The sequence below is a fragment of the Lacerta agilis genome, chromosome 8, assembly GCF_009819535.1.
Source record: "Lacerta agilis isolate rLacAgi1 chromosome 8, rLacAgi1.pri, whole genome shotgun sequence".
Classification (NCBI taxonomy): domain Eukaryota; kingdom Metazoa; phylum Chordata; class Lepidosauria; order Squamata; family Lacertidae; genus Lacerta; species Lacerta agilis.
The window spans coordinates 39,466,484-39,486,994 of record NC_046319.1 but is presented as its reverse complement, the minus strand read 5'-3'; the positions used below and the strand labels follow the sequence as shown (position 1 = coordinate 39,486,994).

Below are 20,511 nucleotides of genomic sequence, written 5' to 3'. Positions count from 1 at the left end.
GTATATTGGATTATATATTGGATAAAGTGAAAAAGATGGATATAAGCAAAGGCCATTCAGTGAAGCTGAATGTTGGGAAATTCAGGACAGACAAAAGGAACTACTTTTTCACACAGCACATAGTTAAATGATGGAATTCCTTGATACAGGATGTAGTGATGAGGACTGCCACCAACTTGAATTAGACAACCTCCTATAGGACTTATCCAGTACTTATCCTACTAGCCATGATGGCTGTGTATTAATTACCTTTAGTGCCAGAGGCAGTATGCTGGGAATCGCAAGTGGGCAGAGGTCCTGCTTTTGGAGTTCCCATTGGGCCATCTGGTTGGGCCCTGTGAGAACAGGATGCTAGACCAGATGGGCCTTTGACCTGATCCAGCAGGGCTACTATTATGGGAACATACACTGATGCTGAATGTGTGGGGTGTCAATTATGTATTTATGTTTATCAGTAAGAGACATGAAGGAGTACCCTTGGGGAGGTGGCAACTGTCAAGGGGGCTCTACAAAATGGAGTGTAGAAGCAGGGTCGCATCTTCTTCCTGCCATTTCTGCCTGTGATGAGACAAGTAGCTATGGCTGCTAACACCACAAATATTTGGCTGGCAGGAAAGGTGAAGGCAGTGAGGGAGAGTTGTGGCTAGACAAGAAATGATCCTGTGGAGGCTGCTTTCCATTGTACTTTAGCCTGCCTTCCAAATCACATTTTTGCTTATGCACCTGAACTGGTATAGCATCAACTGCATCAGTATTCCTCACTTTTTTGAAGGTATAACTTTCCTTGCTCACGCACTATAGCTTTGCTCAAGTGACCTTCTACACATATCCTATCTGTACATTAGCATGGCTTAGGAATGTGTTTGTCTCTTCTGTCTAAAAATACCCAGCTGGTAGGATTCACGATCCATGAAGGCTAATTGAAACAATTTCTCTTCAGGTTTTGGCAGGTGATGCATGCATCTTAAGCATTAATATCTATAAACTGAATAGTTAATGAATCTAGGCTCTAATAATGAATTAGAAACACTGAAATTATCAGGATATGGAGGAGAATTTTTAGTCACATTTGCTTATTAAAAGCTTGCTACTTAATAAGCTAATCACTTTATTTGACCCCAAAGGAGTAGCTTGGTTGATTAGGAACAGGTTTCCATGAGCCAAAACTTTACTAGTGAAGACTTCTGGGTGAATTCCTTCATCTTTGGTAGCTGCCTTTGTCACTGGGAAGCACAGTTTTGCTGCTCTCCTTTTCCTGCTCCCAGCAGCTAGAAGGGAGAGGTGGCTGCCTATCTTGGCAAATGGTGGCACGAGTGAACTTGCAAACCCACCAGGTGAGCGGGCCCTGGCTTTGTCTCATGGCAACATGGATTTGGTCTCTTCTGCTGTTCTCCAGCAGGGAGTTGGCCAGGGCAACTGCCTCTTTGAAGGGCTAAGAGGTACATCCTGGGAATGGAGACATGAGTTAGGGACATTTGTGGCTTGGTGCTAGGTCATTTCTGGCCTTTCTGTGACCCAAAAGCTCAATGTTGTGATTATGTGGGACCAAGTACTGATTATGTGGGATTATGTGGGACCAGGTACTGACCAAGACTATGGCTCTGTGAGGTGACACCCCTGATGGTTTAAGATGAGAGATACTGGAAAGAGCAGCCAAAGCCCTCTCTCCATTTATTGCCTCTTCCATCTACCTGCTGCCATTCCCACATACCCTTCTCTCAGGAAAGAAAGACACACTTGAGTTGAAAGAGATGTTCTGGCTGCAAAGTTCTGCATAGGCTGCCTGAAGATAGTGGCTTCTTTAGGTTACTGAGTGATTCTGGTATGTAGAAGGCCAGGCCCACTGTTTCCTGCAAAAAGTAGCTCCAGCTGTTTCCTGCAAAGGCAAACAAGACCTGGATAGGAAGGCCCTTTTCTGAAGTTTGGTTTCTCCCCCGCCCCTCCAGGTGGACTAGGAACATACTCAACTCTACGTTCTGGGTCCTCATCGGGGGTCTGTCATTGTTGTCAGCTGGTTTCTGAGCCAAACCACTTTCTCAGAAAATGCCCTCTGGGGTAGACCCAGTCTGCTGTCCTTGTTTCCTAATTCTCAACACTGAGTAGGGTGTCTGAGGCTCTACTTTTTCTCTCTTCTCCATGTGCAGATGGAGGTGAGGCTTCTGCAAGCCTATATCATAGATCTGAGTGACCAGAACACCATCTTGATTCAGACAGTGGAGGAGCTGGAGAACCAAATGCTTGACCTCATGAAACTGGCTGCAGCTGAGGACAAATTTCAGGTTTGTGTAGGGGCTGGATGAGGGGTCACAGTCCTGGGTTCCAGGGCACAACTTTCCTTGCTGATAGCTGTGGGTCTGCCTGTTTAAGGCAGAGACAAGATGCCCAACTCCATTCACTCTGAGAGAGACACTTCTACATTAACTGAAGTTGCAGCACAATGTTAACCACAGAAAAACCTTTGTGTTGATCTTCTAGCAGAAATATGTAAGGGTTTGTCAAATCATCCAATTTACCAGAGGCTATTAGAGGGTAGCCAAAATAAATCTAATTTATTTATTTTAAATATATATTATGAAGGAGGCCAGAAATTACAGGCTCCTTAGCCCATTGTATAAGTTGTTGGAAAGCACAATTCAAACTTGAATGGTTAAGAATATAAAACAGTCCCTCCCTCCATGTGGTACCCCCTAGATCTTTTTGAACAACTACTTGTATCATCCATCCCTGACCACTAAGCATGCTAGATGGGGCTGATGCGAGTTGTATCTGGAGGGCACCAGGTTAAGGCAGCCTGGAGCAGAAAATACAAGCCTTTCAGAGGAAGAGTTATGGGGGCTTTTGCCAAGGGGAATCTTGTCTTGCCAACCTTTCTGGAGTTCTTTGAGAGGGTTGGTACACAGAGAGATCCCAGTAAACTTTTTATGTTTGGACCTCCAAGTGGCTTTTGGCAGACTCCATCCCCAAAGGCTCCAGTCTTGGAATAAGAGAACAGGCCTTGCTTTGCTATCAGTAACTGCTTAGAGAGCAGGAAGGAGACAGCATAGGAACAAATGGACAGTTTCTGCAGTAGAGGCAAGGAGGGAGTGGGGTCACCTGAGGACCTGTTTTGGAACCAGGCTATGTCACTGATTCACAAATGAACTGGAGGCTGGAGTGAGTGGTGAGATGACCAGTTTGACAGATGACTCCAAACTACTTCAGAGTGGTAAAGACTTGCACAAATTACAAACAACTCCAAAGGGAGTGCCTGGCGGCTAAGCAGAGGCGCCATTTAGTGTAAGTCAACCTGAATTTCTGTGTATTGGGGGGAAATAATCCTTAATGTTCATATAAGACCCTGATAGGGTGTTAAAGTGGGGTTTTAGACTGACTTTCTAAGGAAGTATTGGGACTGGAATGATGTAAAGTTCAGTGCAAAATCCAGTTCTGTGTGTAGCTGGGGTGGGTGGGAAAGGCAAATTCCAAGCTGGGGCCTGGAAAGGAGGTGTCCAAGAAGCTTAATGACTTTATGTTCATCTCTGGCACTGCTGCAGTTGTGCACCTTTCTGGTTGTCCCTTCTCAATAGAATGCAGTAGAGCAGGAAAAGAGCAACCTGAGTGATCAGGAGGTTAGAGCACCTTCTGTATGAGGTGCAATTAAAGCCTTTAATGGTTTTTAGATTAGAAAAGAAAGAGCTTAATAGAATTTCATTGAATTATGCATCATGTGCAGAACATGGAACAGAGAGGAGTTTTTCTCCCTTTCTTATTAGAACTTGGGGCCCACCAATGAAAGGATTAGCAGATGGTGGTATGTCTTTACACAATGCAGTTCACTTGTGGAATTCCTGAGATGGGATGCTGTGGTAGATGCTGGTTTTTCCTGCCTTGAAAAGTGGATTCAGCAAAGTCTTGGGAGTTGAATTCTCTGGATGCTGTTCAACTAAAGTTTACTCCATATTGACCTGTTGAAATTAATAGATCAAATTTACCATAGTCATGTTCCTTAATTTCAGTGGGTCTTCTCTGAGTAAAGCTTAGATGAATACCACCCCCCCCCATCTCTACAACTCTTGGTCATTGCAGCTCCATGTTCAGAGGCAACATACCTCCAAGTACTCATTGCTGGAGAGCAGAAGGAGGAGGACCCCCTCTGTTTGTGGGTTGCTGGAAGTGCCTGTGGGATGGTAGGCTTGGGAAGGTTTGCCTTATTCTCACATCCAGCAAGCTGTGCTTCTCTATCAACTCTGCTTTGTCTCTTCAGCTCATTGCACATGCCCTTTTCCTCTCTTGTCCCATCAGTTACTATGCTTTCCCCCTTTCAGTTTCATTGCCTTTCCTCCCAACCAACCCACTGCAAGAATCATTTTCTGTCCCACTAGCATTCTGGGACCGCCCTCAAACCTACAGTAACCTCCCTGTTTTTCCTTTTCCCTCTCTTTTCACAGGTTCTTCTGAATCTCTCTACACCTTTTGCCTGTTTCAATGGGTCTTTCTGAACCCCCTTCTCTTGTTCTACAGGTCTTTTGGCAAGCCTCCTCCCTCATTTTTCTTTCTTCCGGTAGCTGTCAACTCATGGGGGGAGGCATAGAAATTAGCGGGTTAACCTTTTCACATCATGAAGATGAGTCACTTGCACATCAAATTACAGCTTTGATGACCAATGGAAAAGCTGGAAACCCTGCTCTTTCCCCACCAGACAGGACTTTCTCTCCCTTTCTCCCCCCTCCTTTTTTTGCTCTCTGTCCTCCACTCCACCTTACCCCTCCTCCTCTTCCTCTTTTCTGAGTTTGGCAACAAAGGCAGCTTCCCCTTTCCCAGCAATTAACTTGGTGCAGGAATCTCTGCCCCAGTTGAATAGAACCACTGGCCTTTTCTCTGCTACATGCCCTTAGGCAGAAAGAAGGGCAGCCTGTAGATGGGCCTGTGTGTGTGCTGGCCCCACAGATTGCACTGCGAATGAGAGGACCCATGGGCCAGTCTTTCCATCTCCCCCTCTTGGAGAATCTTGGCCCTTACTGCAGCAAGTGGCTGTTGCCTGCTTCATAAGGTTGGGAGAAATACCAATCCAGGTTGCAGGGTGAGAGGGGCCAGCAGGGTGTTCCTGCTCTTCTCTAAGCTTTGGAGTGTTAGACCATAACAGATGGCAAACAGAAAACTGAGCTAAGAAGAAAATGTGGGAAAGAAAACGCAAATTTGTTGATTGCATATATGACAGAGATATTGTTTCATTGCACACACACACACACACACACTGGCCAAACACATACTGTATTGACAAAGTCTTCATCAGTAGCCTTGTGTCCTTTAGAAACCTAATAGCTGGACAATTTGATAACTGCTTATTGGAGTGGGACCATACCCTCAACTGCAACCATTTGTTATGTCTAGGAGTTCTGAATGAACACTTCAGCCCCCTCCTGATGTCCTTTATTCTATGCATTCCTGGTTATTTGTGCTGCTGATGGTATAGGGGTGCTTATCTACATGACGCTGCTTTCAATAACTTTGTGCCTGCAAAAGTTTTGGGATGGACATACAGCTTCTTTTCCAGTCAGTGCATGTCCCGTGGCTTCCTGGTGAAATCCTGCTTTTGTTGCACTATAACACAGGGGTGTGTCCAGATGGCAGTAATGCAGCAACCCTGAGGAAGTGTTGCAGAACAACCAAAGTAGAATGATGTGTAGTCAGCCCAATATAAATCCACCACTGATAGGCTATTATTGTGTCAATGACATGTTGCAGAATACAGCTGCAAAAGAAACCCATCAGTCTGGGGTCCCCAAATTTTTCCTCAGCAGTCGCCTAGAGTTGCCCCATTCTCTTTCCATGGCTCTGGGGAAAGGAGTGTGGGGACAAGGCCTTTTAGCTTCCTTGGGTGTCTGCTGTCTTCTTCCTATCCCACCCTGCTGCAAGGGTAAGGGCAACTCCAGACAGGCTTGAAAAGTGCCTTGTTTGTTGTTGGTGTGTGTGTGTGTGTGTGTGTGTGTGTGTGAATGAATGGTGTAGGGTGGTCAATAGTGGTGCATGGCCATGCGCTCAAAGAACCTCAGTGTTAACAGGTACTCTCCAATTAGTCATCTAGCACAAAACGGACAGCAGCACATTGGCATGCTTGGAGGCCGCATCTTGAATCCTTTTTTGGGGTTTGTGCATGTTTTTATTTGGCCTAAAGCCACAGAATTCCCCCTTCTGTGCTCAGGAAGATTCTGTTTTCTCTAAGACGAGGGCAATCTTGTACTTGTTTTCCACTTTAAATAGTTTGTTGTTTCCTAACCAAACTGTGGGGTCCATCAAAAGCTGGAAAGTGGGCAAAGGGCAGTTCTTGCTGCTCAGCCTACTGAGGCCCCTTCAGTCAGTTCTGGCTTTCTCCTCAAATGAGTGGTTCTGTTGGCAATTCAAAAGTTCCCCGGCATCTCGACTTACACTACAGGGGTAATGAGCTGCTCCAGCCCAGGAGCCTGCTTGGCCTGGCCTGCAGACAACCATTTCTCGCAGGTAGGCAGCACTGGGTGAGCTCTTCTCTCTTCCCTTCTGTGCTTCGCTTTGCCTGCTTGCGTAATCCAGGATGTGGGGAGAGGCTGCACGGAGCTTCCTGGATTCCCAGAGCTACAGAGACACCTGCTGGGCAGTGCTGGGAGTGGCAGCAGGTGGCTGGAGCTGTATGCGCATGCCTGGCTCTTGCTTGGGCCTCCATCGGCTGGGCTTGTTTCTTTTGCCAAATGCCCACTTGGACCTATGACAGTGAGGGCAACGGCTTCTCAATGGCAGCTGGCAAGAGAACCTTCCTAACTCTGATTTGCAAGGTGTTGGCAGCAAACTCTGCTTTATTCTGTCACAGATTTCTGCTGGGACGGGGTGGGCCTTCAACCCAGTCTGGCCAGGCAAGTCCTGTGGCCAGCTCTCCAGTCCCAGCCCTGCTCTGCCCTGCCCTGAGGAAGCCTCTTTTCTAGTATGTGCTCTCTGTAGCTCTTTGGGTTTCAACTGCAGGACCCAAGGGCTTTGGGGGGGGGGCAGGTTTCAGCTCCTCAGTATGACTGGTGGTTCCTTGAACCAGTAAGAGAAGTGGGGGAGAAGGGATTGGTTCAGCCCTTTTGGGTTTTTTTATTTTCCCACCTCTGTGCTAAGGACGAATAATAAGCAGAAAATTCCTCTCCACCTGGTTATCAGAGTAGCAGAATAGCTGTTCCCTTGCAACCCCAGGGTGTGGTTTGTCTGGGTAGGCTTCTCTCTTGTGGTGGGGGGCAGTGGGCCGGCACCAGTTTGCTTGTGTGGACTGAAGCAATTGCCGGAAATGGCAAAGGGGAGGCATGAAAGGCACCCCAGTGGTTTCTCTAGCTGAGGAACCGGTGTCTGGATTGGTATGGGGGTGGGGTGCCTGTATGAGGTGGCAGAAACGCAATTTGGGCAGAAATTGAATTCCTCTGATAAGGAATTCAGAAGCAGCTGCCGCCGCTGCCTCATTCACTCAGCAGCCGAATAATCATATGCGCTTTAATAATCTTTATTTTACAGGAGTATGTTGCCAGGGCAACGGAATGTAAGCAGCAGAACGGCCCCTTGCCGCTCTCAAAGGCAAATCTGCAGAAAGAGATTCTCTTGCTGCCTCCCTCCCCCCCCCAAGCCCCCTCTCTTTCAGTGTAATGATGGCTCTTATTTTTCATGCGCTGATTTCATAATCGCCTAGAAGGGTCCCTTTCCCCGTTTCCTTTATTTATGTCTGAGGACAGGCCTGGGCAGATGCCTAGAAGCATCCCAGCTGTGTGGGGAGGGGAGGGGGGCAGCAAGCAAGCTATTGGGCTGGGGAAGGGGGGAATTAATCAGACAGCCTCTTGCTATGCCTTTTCTCCCCGGTGCTGTTTGCCTTCCACTCGGCCCAACCAGGTGATTGTCGGGGTCAGGGAGAAGTCAGCAACTGATTGCATTAATTGGAAATTATTGGCTAGGTGCATATTTGGTGTGTTGGGTTGGGAGGGGTCTTTAGAACAGGGCAAATTGAATCACAGTCAGGAGAATAATGAGGCCCCCAGGCCGCAAGCTCTGCAAAGGGCGCCCTCCTTCCAGAGTGTTTCCTATAATGGATTCTGCTCTCTTGCTGGAAAGGTGACGTCTTCCCTGGCTGCTCCCCCCTCCCCAAAGACGTAGGCATCTTGATTAGGTGATCTGGGAAATTGGCTGGTTTGGAAACATTTAAAATGTTGGGTCCCTGGAGCTGTAGATCCCCCATCTAGACAGCCATTGCTGCGGCTGCTCATCAGTCTCTTGCCTGCCACTCCAGGTGCCAAGGGCCAGGCTTTGGATTCAGAGCCAGTGAAAAAGAGTCAGGCCCTGTGGAGGAGGATGAAGCTTCTGCCCACATGCAGCTGGTGGGCTGGAGCAGAGGTCACTCTGTTTTCCCTGCGCTGGAATCATGGAGTCCAAAGGGATCTTGGAGGTCATGATGTGGTTCAACCCCCTCCTCAATGTAGGACGTAGCCAACATGCTAGCCTCTGCTTGAAACACCCCCAAAGAAGGTGAAGAGTGCATCCTCTCCCACAGCAGAGGTGCTTCATCCACTATCAAGCAGCTCTTTCCCTTAGGAAGCTTCTTCTGATCTTTAGCCAAAATTAGCTTCCTTGTCATTTTCACTCATGAGTCCCTGTCCTGTCCTCTGAAGCAACAGAGAACAAGAGTCAACTGCACCTTCAGATGTTTGAAATACCTGCTATCCCCTGCCTCATTCACCTTCTCTTTTCCACACCAAGCATGCCCAGCAGTTCTTTCAACTGTTTATCGTAGAGCTTTGTTTCCAGATCACTCACTATCCTTGCCACCCTTCTCTTGCCACACTCCAGTTTGTTCATGCTCTCCTTAAAATATAGTGCCCAGAACTGTACACATTACTCTAGATGCAGGTCTGAGCAGCACAGAATTCAGCAGAGCTATGACTTCCCATGATCTAGATCAGATGTTGCCTGGTGTGCCGTGGGAAAATTACTTTATATATAGTCAATATAGGCACAGAGTTAATTTTTTTTAACATTTTCTAATGGTGGTGTGCCTCGTGATTTTTTTTCATGAAACAAGTGTGCCTTTGCCCAAAAAAGGTTGAAAAACACTGATCTAGATCCCATACTTCCCCCTCCATTGGCCACTTAGTAATATTTCTGCCCATTGTAACAATTGCAATGCACTGTGCTAGATGCTGTGTGGGTTTTTTAATTGTATTTTTATTGCTTGTTTTTTATTATATTACAATTTGCATTCAATAAAATTCAGTTTGTAATGCAATGGAATACAATATAAGAAATGGAAGTAGGAATGTAAATTCATTTTAAAATTAATATAAATACTTAATGCACACATGCTGTGGACCACAGTTTGGGAACTCCTGACCTAGATGTGATGTTTTTATTAATGCAACCTAGGACTATGTTTGCTTTTTTAAAGCAGCTACGTTGGGCTGCTTGCTCATTTTTGGCTTGTGAACAGCCTCTGCACCCAGATCCTTTCCGCAGATCCTGCTGCCAAGCCAAGGCTCCCCCATCGTGTTCATGTTCCTTTGATTCTTTTGTTCTTAAGTGCAGGACTTCACGTTTATCTCTATTGAATTTTCTCTTGTTGGTTTCAGCCCAGTGTTCTCGCCTGTCAAGATCACTTTGGATCTGGCATCTGTCTTTTGTGCTGATGTCTCCCTCCCAGCTTTGTGTCACCTGCAAATTTGGTTAGAGTCCTCTCTACATTTCCATCCAAGTCATTTGTAAAAAGGTTGAACAGCCCGGGGCTTTGCAAAGAGCCCTCTGGCACACCACATAAGACCTCGTTCCAGTTTGAGGCAGAGCCATTCATGAGCCCTTGTTGGATATCGTTGCTCAGCCAGCTAACAGAAGAGAGGCAGGACAGAGCAGCGGTACAAGTGGGGTGGGGTGAGGAGAGCTCATGTTCGGCTGATTGTGACCCGTTCTAGGGTAGAACTGCTCTCCCCAAGGTGCCCTGTCTGTGGGCCAGGGCCTCCTGCTCTTTCGGCTTTTCTGAGAATCCCTGCTTGGAAGCCTTCTAAGCCCTCCTGGCCACTTCTGCTGCTGAAAAGGTATCTTCCACCACTCTCCCCACGTAGTGCTTGCAGCCCCTCTGATTTGCTTGAATGCTGTGGGGAAGAGCATTAGCCATTTTCCACGCCAGATGTGCACCTATCCCCTCTTTCCCAGGATAGCTGTGTAACTAAACTGAGGTAGGGAGAAGGTGGGAGGCATGATTTGTGCTTTGCTATAAGCCGCCTATTTTGTCTCCTGGCTTCTGCCGTTCTCATCGTTCCTCTCCAGTCAAATGGTAGATAGCAGAAAAGCACATTACTTGTGAAAAACAATGAACTGTAACATTCAAAAAGTGGGACATGGTGTGTGTTGTGAACTACGTTTGCCATGACTTGGAATTTTATGGCTTGCTGAACTGTACTCTAAAATTCTGTGTGCTCCTGAAAAGCTACAAAATATAGACTGAATCACAGTTTAAAACAAAGATGATATTTCACAATTGCCACGGAGCAAGAACTGTTGATTATTGGAGTACTATTAAGCTCTTTGTTTGAAGTCTCTGATCTCCCATCCAGTAATTGGCAGCACCTTCTCGGGCCTGAATAGGGTGACTCAGCTGTGTTCTACTTGATCCCTCCCTCCCTCAAACCCAGCAAGTGTTCCGTGTGGTGGAATGCAAATCCAAAGGCTGTTTAAATCTGCCACTCCTAGAGCATTTGTGGGGAGGTTCCTGGTTAGCCATTGTGAGGTCACCCTGCTTGCAACAGCCCATCCAGTACTGAGGAGATATTTCCTCCTGCCTGTGTAGCAATGGCTGTTCTTTTTTCCATTTTGGATTAGAGGCCTGACCAAGATCAGGTGTGAACATGCAGGCTGAGCTTAGAGCCTTCTCTTCCTCACAGGGCCATGTATGTTGGAGCATGGCTGTTCACGGCAGAGTGAATGAATGGCTTGGTTGGGAGAGGGGCATCTTTCACCCACCCACCCCCTTGAAGAGCCAGTTGTGCTCGGAGCAGCCTGGGCTTTGGAGGGTGGCTGTTCCATTTCTTTCCTTCTCTTCCACTTGGGAGATGTCTTTGTTTCTGGAACATGGACCAAGCAACTTACTTGAATTCACTAAGCTCAAACTCAACTCTTCTTCAAAAAGGCTTGGCGGCTCTTCGTGCCTCCCATGCTATTTCCAGCAGGCCCTCACAAGTCAGGGAATCCTGCCAGCAACATCCTCAGGCAGGCAGAGCCGTGGCATCCAGCAAGAGGAAAGCCCAGCCCGAGTGGCATTTAATCCCAGTCAGCTAATTGCAAACCATGGTGTCTTACACACATTTCCAGTAGGGAAAGATTGAGTGGTTCTCAACTGTTGCTGAGTTTGATTACCAGGATCCATAAGCCACAGGATGTTTCGGAATCTGGAGCTGCAGGAAACTATGAGGTTGCACAAGCTCAGCAAGAATTGTTGGGCATCTCTTCCAGGCCTGGCCTGTCATACTGAGGCAAGGCCTACTGCTTGGGGCAGTTCCTCTTGTCTCCAGCAGCACCCTGTAGACTAGTGTGTGGGCCAGGTTGCGGGGGGGGGGGGAATGTGTGGCTGGCAGGAAATGCGGCTTTTGCCAGGGCAAGTGCTGAGCTTGGTGCACTATTGCCTGGAAGTCATGAGCCAGGTGTGCTCCTGATGTGGTGCTGTGGAGTCTGTGGCCCTTTGAGGTGCCCTACCACCACCCTGCCATTTCTGGGGCAATGGAGTGCAAGAAAGTGGCTGTAGCCTCACCTCCCTTTTGCTGTTGTGTGCATGGGCCAAGAGTGATGCTCATGAGAGGGTCCTTGAGGCCATCATGTCTAAACTTGGCAATGCCTCTCTCCCCTCCACTTACTTTGGAACTGTTCAGACTTTGTGTAAAGCAGCATGTTCAGTTGTGGGCCATAAAGTCCAAAAAGAGAGAGGAGAGAAAGCCATTGAGATTTGGAAGGGAGGCAAAAGCAAGGATAACCAAGACTCTGGAGCACAAAGTTTGAGGCCTGGCCCAGACCCTCCAGCGAACTTTCTGCCAATTCTGTTGGTCTTTTCTCTAAAATTGCTCTTTCTGGTGGGAGGGGTGTCACACCACCTCTTTTATTATAACTGCTCTTTCTTCATAGTCACCTGGTGGGAGGGATGTCACACAGTGCTGCTCCCACCTCACCACTTCTTTTATCTAGTAGGCATTGCCTCCAACACCTGCATCTGTTGCCTCCACTGTATGTGTTTTCTTCTCTCCCTGCACCCTGCTTGTGGCCACCAGTGTGCCTTTCTCTTTCCTGCTATGCTGGGAACAGAACTGGAGCTTCAGAAATGGAGGCCGCCCCCACCCCTCCTACCACACAGACCCCTCTGCTTAATGCCTGTTGAATTCTGTGCTGTGTGCTAATGGGAGCCTGTACTCTGTAACAGGGTCACCAGGTGGAAGCGGAACTGCCCCTGAGCCATCTGCATAGAGCTGGATCCAAATCAGAATACTGAAAAGCCTGGATGGTGTTTTTTAGAATAATAATAATAATAATCCTTCCTTTTTAACAGCTTCAGAGCAAATCTCCCAAAGCAATTCCAGCCAAACTTCTAACATTTTAGATACATAAAATTTTTAGGGCTTGTGGTAGTGGAATTTGAATATTATTTATGGGTTTTCATTTTAAAGAGAAGAAAAATACAAAACTTTTTTCTTCCCCCTTTCTCTCTTTGCCCCCCCCCCTTTCATTCTTCATCTCCACAGAGGAGTTTAATTTTAAATGATAAATGTCGAAATTAGAGACCATCGAGAAAATCCAATTTAGTGAGGAGTTTTAAAAATCCCATAATAAACGCCGAGTGAAATGTATGATTTAATGCGGGGCACCAATGGCTGCTATTATGTGCTATTAGCAAAGCGGGGCTGAGAGGGAGTCTTTATCACTGGCTGATGCTGGCTGGCCCGGCCTTTCCTCCTGCTATTGATTTGTAGCCGCTTGTCATAATGACATCGGGAAGCAATGAATGGAAGATGGGCTTTTGATAGGGTTGAGGGGGGCATGGGGGGGGGAGAGCAAAAATTCAGCAAGTTTTCTATCTCTTCTGCCTGATTAGATTTTTTTCCCTGTTCTTTTAAGAGCTTTCACATTCCAATAAAAATGCTAAACCAGCTCTGAAGCAGAATTGTTAGGGAGTAAATAGCTCATCGCTTTTAAAGGGGGAAGAGCAACATCTCGACAGCTCTGCTGACCTCACAGCATTTGAATCTGAAGAATGCTTCTCGTCTTGTGAAATGGAGGTGGCTGCTGGAGGCATCTTCGCCAGAGGCTTGTAGGCAGATCTCATAAACATGGTAGAGAGGGAGGGGCATTATGTGAGAAACCCAGCCAATTGCCCACAAAACAGACAAGGGGCCCTCCTTTAAAAAGGCTGGGCACTTCCAAGGCATTACAGCATGGGGAAATCTCGTGTTCACGTCTGCTAGGGAGAATATTGAACCCTGGGTTGAGAAAAGCAAGAAGATTCTTGCAGCTGTAGCTTCACTTGTGTCTTCAGGAATAAAGTGGCCCTGCCTCTGCCAGGAGCTGCCTCAAGTCTAGCTGTGGAGAGGGAGAGGCCACTGTGGGCTGCCTGCTGATCTACAACTGAATCATGTCCCGCATCATGCAGCCACATCGAGGTCCCATTGTGAATGGATTTGAGATACTTTTGCGAACAGAAAGCCGAGACCCAGTGCTTCCCTGCAGCCTTGAGATAGCCTTGCAAGGAAGAACCGATTAAATGGTGGGCGCTTCAGGACAGATGAAAGGGAGGTTTACTCAGCACATAGTTAAACTAGGGAATTCAATTCCTCAGTATGCCTTAATGGCTGCAAATTTGGATTGCTTTGAAGGGGAATTAGATACATGCCTTGAGGGTAAGGCTCTCGTGGCTACTTGTCATGGTGGCTGCTTGCCACTTCCAGGGAGGCAGCCTGCCTCTGGACACCAGTTGCTGGGGAAGCCAAGTGGGGAAGGTACTCTTGGGCATGTAAGTTTCCCAGAGGCATTTGATTGGGCACTGCAGGGAGCAGAATGCCAGACTAGATGGTCCCCCTTTGGCCTGATCCAGCTTCAGGGCTGCTCTTAGATGCCCTTGCAAGCTGCTTATGTCATGACCTAGCCAGGACATTGCTCTAAAGGGCATTACTGCTACATTTCCAGTCCCTTGAAGCTTGCTTCCTTGCCTGGTCCCCTGGAGGTGGCTCTTCTTGCTGAGACCCAGGCCAGTGGCTATTTGACATTTGGAGAGGAAGTCTTCTGGGCTGTGCAGAACAGCGGTCAACAGCCTGGACTCTTCTCTAGCCCTTTTTGGCTCCATTAGCAGCAGTCAAGGGAGGCTTCCTGCAGTAACCCAGATAGGCTCCTGCAACTCGGGGGCCTCTGCTGCTGCTGGCGCAGTGCTTCTCTCACACGCTTGTGTTCTCCATACTTGATCAATCACTGACAGCCTCATTGTTTTATAATGCCCCTCTCAGCACGCTGTTTTCAACCCCTCGCCCTGCTTGCTTTATAGTCTATAAATATTTAATTCTTTAATAAACTGCTTATGTGTAACACCAAATGACAGGTGTGTGTCGTTCCTCTCTTCCATGGTGCATCTGTTTGCAAAACAGTGTTCTGCTCTCTCTCGGCAAGAGTCACAATGCCTCTTAGCCATCTGCAGCTTTGCTCTTGGAGTCGAGTCTGTTGGCCTTCAGAAGGTAGTGCTGGGCTCACTTCTGAGCATGCTTCTACTTAGGGAGGGGTGTGTTGAGGGGCATTTGCTCTTGCCCCAGTTTGGCCTCTATACAGCTTCTGCCAGCAGCTGGTGCTGCTGGGCTTTCTGTAAATCCCCCACCTCCCTGTTCTTTCTACACACTAAGATATGCGTGAAGGGGGCCCTATCCAAGGCCTTTGTTACAACCATTTCCTTGGTGTTGCTGTTGCTGCTCAGCGTACTAACATCTAGACTGCTAAGTTTGGGGGCCCTGGCCTCACTTGTGGCACCTGAAAGACTAACAGTTTTATTAAGGTGCAAGCTCTTGGACTATCCTCAGTTGCAAGGCTATGTACATGTAGTTTGCGGGGGCAGGATTGTAAATAATGAGGTCAGAGTGCATTGAGATGCAGAAAAGTACAGAGATGCTGAAGCATCTTTAGCCAGTACTGGCAGCTCCAGGGTCAGCAATCTAAATCTTTGGCTGAGAAACAAACAGAATGGGCAGCAGAGCCTCCAGTTTGGGAAAAACAAAGCTGCCTCCCCCCCCAGTTAATCCTGGTTACCTTTATTGCTGTCTTTTGACACTGTCGTCTGTTATAGAGCTTTCTGTTATATACACACTTTATCTATAAAACCTCTTCCCAACCTAAACTTGCTGTTTGACCCTGCCTTATTTTAAAGGGTTTCCTTTTAGTGTCTATGGGCACTTCAAATGCCTTTGATGTGTTTACATAAGTTTTCTCTATGAAGAGAGGGCACTCATACCTGATGTATTGGGTGATATGTAGGGAAATCTGGAGGGTCCATGAAGCCAGCTTTTAACCTGAGTCCTCCACTGGGTGGGGAGGCAAGATTGCAGGCCAAGCCCTACTGCCCATGAAATAAGCTACACAGTGGATGCTGAAGCCAGGCCTGGGGCCAGTTTTGCCAGTTACTTAAGACACACCTTTTCATCCCAGTCTTCAGATCTTTTTGATGAGGCTTTCAAGGTGGCTTTTTACTGAGCAGTCTATTATTAATACAGTATAATAATAACACACTGATGCTGTTATTTAGAGCTGATGAGCTGGTTGAACAGTACTGTTTTGATTAGCTGTTGCAGGTGAGGTATTTTGTACTATTACTTGTAAACTGCTTTTTGATTTTTAAGAAGAGGGGCATATATGTGGAATAAATGGAAACTTTCCTCCTCATTGGCAATGCTTTTCTGGAAGCTTGAAGAGATGCTGTTTTCTGCAAGAGTCGTGGTGCGTGGCTATAAAACATATTGTTGTTATTACTATTACATTTATTTATAACCCACCTTTTTCCCAAACTGGGACTCAAGACAGGTTACACCAATTAAAAGAACACAGATAAAATACAAAAAGCTAAAAACATGTAAAAGATAATTGTTAAAAATTAATTAAACTCTAGTAGGGTTAACAAAATATAAAAACAAATCTATTAAAATACAGATAAGAAAAACAACACACCACTATTAAAACCCACCCTTTCTTTTCTTTTCTTAAAAAAAAGCAGTTTCCAAAGGCCTGTCTGAATGCAACAGTATTCACCTGCCAGCAGAAGGAGAAGAAAAGGGAGCCAGTCTAGCTAGGAAGGGATTTCCAAAGTCTGGGAGCAGCCACCAAGAAGGCCCTCTCCAACATCCCCATGAAGCATGTCTGTGAGCATGATGGGACTGAGAAAAGAGCTTTCCCCAAAACTCTCAGAGCCTGGTCAGGTTCACAGGAGAGAATACAGTCCTTCAGATAGCCTGGGCATAAGCCACGGAGGGCTTTATAGGTCATAACCAGCAATTTGAATTGTGCCCAGAAACAGATGGATAGCCAGTGGAGCTGTTGTAAAAAAAAATGGAGTTTTATGCTCCCTATAATCAACCTTGTTCAACCATCTGGCTGCAGCTCTTTGGGACAGTTGAAGTTTCCGAGCACTTTTCAAAGGGAGCTGCATGTAGAGCATGTTACAGTAATCCAAACTGAAGATGGTGCCATCTCTCATCCCATCTGAATTAGGATGTTGTAGAACTGAAAAGGGCAACCAGGAAATATGTGGGAGTGGTCAGAGCCCCTGCCTTGGGAAGAAAGGCCAAAGAGATCGGGCCTTTTTAGTTTAGGGTTAGTAGTGCTGGAATGTGTTGCTGTGAAAATCATGCTTTTCCAGTTACCGGTTTCATATAGCAGAGATTTTTTTTTTATTTAAAGTTTATTTTATAGCACCCTTCATGATATCAAATTTCAGGACGGTATGCAACATAAAACAAATATAAAAATACACTTTAAAAAGGCCTGTAAGACTTTAAAACAGACTAAAACTTTCACATGTTTAAGTTGTGGGCATATGGAAGATTTCAAATTGCCCAAGGTCACAGTCCCATGCAGCTCACCTTCCATGGGAACTTGCTGGGTCAGTCTATTATATCAGATGCTAGACTATTCCAGCACCTAATGCAGACGGGGTACAATCTCCATCTTGCTTGACAGGCATGGTCTGCCAGGCTTACCTATTTGGCCCACCAGACTGTTTTGGGAAAGTCATGCCCACCAGCTCTAAACCTGATGTTGTAAAGCTAAGGTGGGGCTTGGCTGACAGGGAAGAGTTTGCCCTAAACCTACTTTTTGCAGCTCTCCAGACACCTGACAACTACCTGGTTATCAGGAGCCTTTGAAGCACTAGACTTCCAGGGAGGAATCATGGCTGTTTAAACTTTTCCTGACAAGATTCCATCATCAGAGATAATTAGGTGGTGTTTAATGATGTTGTTGTTGTTGTTGTTACTTCCAGTGTTCTGGAAGAACTGTTCTCCCATCGTGAGACTGAGAAATCTTCAAGGTGAGTGACCAGGCAGCAGAAGAACTGCAATCTTGGCCAAACACCACTTAATAGCCCTAGGTGCCAGTCCTTAGGGCAAAGATCAGCTCAACCTCCCTTTCTTCAATCATTTCTGAAACTCCTATAAATTACTATTGAGACTCTCTCTCTGACCCAACAACTGGTTTAAGACGAGATGCCATTAAAGGGCTCAAAACAAAATAAAAAAGCATGCTCTAATACATGGGTAGGCAAACTAAGGCCCTGGGGCCGAATCTTGCCCAATCGCCTTCTAAATCCGGCCTGCAGACGGTCCAGGAATCAGCATGTTTTTACATGAGTAGAATGTGTCCTTTTATTTAAAATGCATCTCTGGGTTATTTGTGGGGCCTGCCTGGTGTTTTTACATGAGAAGAATGTGTGCTTTTATTTAAAATGCATCTCTGGATTATTTGTGGGGCATAGGAATTTGTTCATATTTTTTTTTTTCAAAATATAGTCCAGCCCCCCACAAGGTCTGAGGGACAGTGGACCGGCCCCCTGCTGAAAAAGTTTGCTGACCCCTGCAAGTCTAATCATACGTCCCAAAGAAAGTTGTTAAACATCTAAGAGATTCCCCAACTCAAAAATTTTCATTTTATTTCATTCTATTCTTAATCCTCAGTTTGACTGGTGAATGAGCTGCTTGTAATGTGAAACTATGTGACAGCTTGCTCTGAGAGTGGAATGTTAAGAATATAACTTCCTGATAAACAAGGACTATGGATTTCAAGGAGAGCACTCAGTATAGGAGAAATACTGAAAAACACTCCACTGATATTGGTGTCATGCAACAATTATTGAAGGACCACTTAAAAGAACTAAGAGCGGAAATGCAGAAAATGGTAAATGGAAACGGATTGGACAAAGTTGAGGCTGGAGAAAATATGCAGCCTTTGAGAAAGAATACTGGTGGAGGTTTGCCTGAGCAGTAGAATGTAATGGTTAAGCTTGAGGCTATGGATGATGAAATCAAGAGGACCTCCACATGCCTGAAGGAGCTAAATGCTGGAGTCATGATGTTGGAGATGGGGAAGGAAACCACGGATGGAGAGACTAAGAAATATCCTGAGCTGGCAGAAATAGAGTTAGGAAAGAAATGACTATAAAATTTGAACTAAATCTAGAGGAAAAAATTATTAAGCCTCTTGCAACATTCTTGGAAAAAAGAATGGAAGAAGAGGAAATGGAAACCATGTTTTTAAAAATAGATTAGGGTGGGAAATGATGGCCAATAGGAAATAGGAAGATAAGAATCTGGGTGTGAAATAATGATTATACATAACACAAGTAAATAACTATGGATCATTGTCTCAATATATGACCACAGCAAAGATACTCTTGAAGGAATAAAGACCAAGGATTTACTGTTTCTCAATACTGGAGGTTAAATTGTTTTGTTAGTCTGAAAAAAGAATATTATTTACTTTTATCAATAGTAATAATAATCAAAGAACCTCTTTTGGACTTTTTGGAATTAAAAATGAATGAACTTGAGATGCCTGGACTTAAAGACAGAAAAGCATTGCCTAGCAAATGGAGGAACAGTTGGATACTACCCTGGAGTAAACATTTGAGAATTTTGAAGAACTCTTGTATATACAGCTGACCGATGCATAGTTGGAAGTTCTTTTTTACTTTTTTAATATATTCCTTTATTGTTATTTTTTACTCCTTTAATATTTTTACTTCTTTGTTTTTCTTTGTTTTGGCTCCTGCTTTGCTTTGTTTCTTTGTGTTTTTTGTTACCCTCTACTCAGGGTTAATGAGGAGTTTGCATACAAATGAAGGTGATGGATGGTTGTTGAAGGACCCTGTGTGAGAGGCAGGGAAGGGAAGATCTCCTAGGGTGGGAGGCTGGGTGAAGATAGGGAAGCTCCCAGGGGAGAGTTGGGAGGGTTCACCTTTTTCTGTTTGGGACAATTTAAGATCTCCCTGTGAGAAAGGACTTTGCATTCTTCTTTTTCTCTTCCTTTGCTTTTGTTTAGATTAGTTTGTTTTGTATTGCATTGCATTATGAAAGGTCTTATTAAATTTTTACGGGTGGCGGGGGAGAGGAATCTTTGAAGCATTGCACAAAGGAGAACCTAGTGCTAAGACAGGATCATTTTCCTTTTACATCATCCATTGCAAAGGGAGAGCAATCCTGCTTAGTGCTGGGCTTGGTTGCACTTTTCTGTTAGGCAGGCAGGGGAGTGTCACCCACTTAAAGGAGAAGCAGAGCAAAATACAGTTTGAAACAGCTTCCCCTCTGCCAGCTTAACAGAAAAGTGTTTTGTGTGTGTGTACATGTACACACACCACACAATGGCTCTCTCATTCCTCGGTGTTACGATTTGGAGACATCCACATTTGCAGAACTGGTCTGAAATGCAATGTCTTCCATTCATCCTATGTCTTCATGTGGATACTTTTTGGGGTGAGGTTGTATTTACATTTCAATGGGGTGTCCATGATGCCATATGTGATACCTGTGATAATAGTGTCAGATTGTCCTCTGGTTTTTGTAATCTGTGGAAGGGGGGGAAATGCCCCTAAAGGCTGAATTAAATTTAAGGAGCATGGGTGAACTACCATCTTAATTTTAAATATAAGGTGACCATAGGTTTCTCTCATTTAAAAGCAAAACAAAAAAGAGAACCCCAACTACTTCATATTTAAAGCAAATATAAAAAATGACATTCCCAAGGAAAGGTGTGGCTTACCTACATCTCCCCACTTGGTAGTTGGTAGTGATGGTAAGTGAGCCCATTAGAGTTGTCACAGCTTGAGAGCATAAGGCCAGTGGGGTTGGGCTCTGTCTAGCTCAGCAAAGAGAGGTTTGGGGAATATTCAAAAATATTCCTATAAAGATGTAATTGTCCAAATATCTGTGCAAGTGGCCTCAGTAACCCCAGAGAAGACTACATAAGAGAAGATCTCTTGGGTCATTTGCCAACTTTGGGATG

The 20,511-nt window shown here is 45.6% G+C and overlaps 1 protein-coding gene across 1 annotated transcript in view; it reads left to right on the top strand.

Moving 5' to 3' along the window:
• The window catches only part of PMFBP1 (polyamine modulated factor 1 binding protein 1), a 76,244-nt gene that overhangs the window by 8,632 nt on the left and 47,101 nt on the right, over nucleotides 1-20,511 (top strand). The window contains exon 2 of the mRNA XM_033157094.1: nucleotides 2,145-2,279. Coding sequence (XP_033012985.1) covers nucleotides 2,145-2,279 — 135 coding nt within the window. The remainder of the gene's footprint in view (nucleotides 1-2,144; nucleotides 2,280-20,511) is intronic.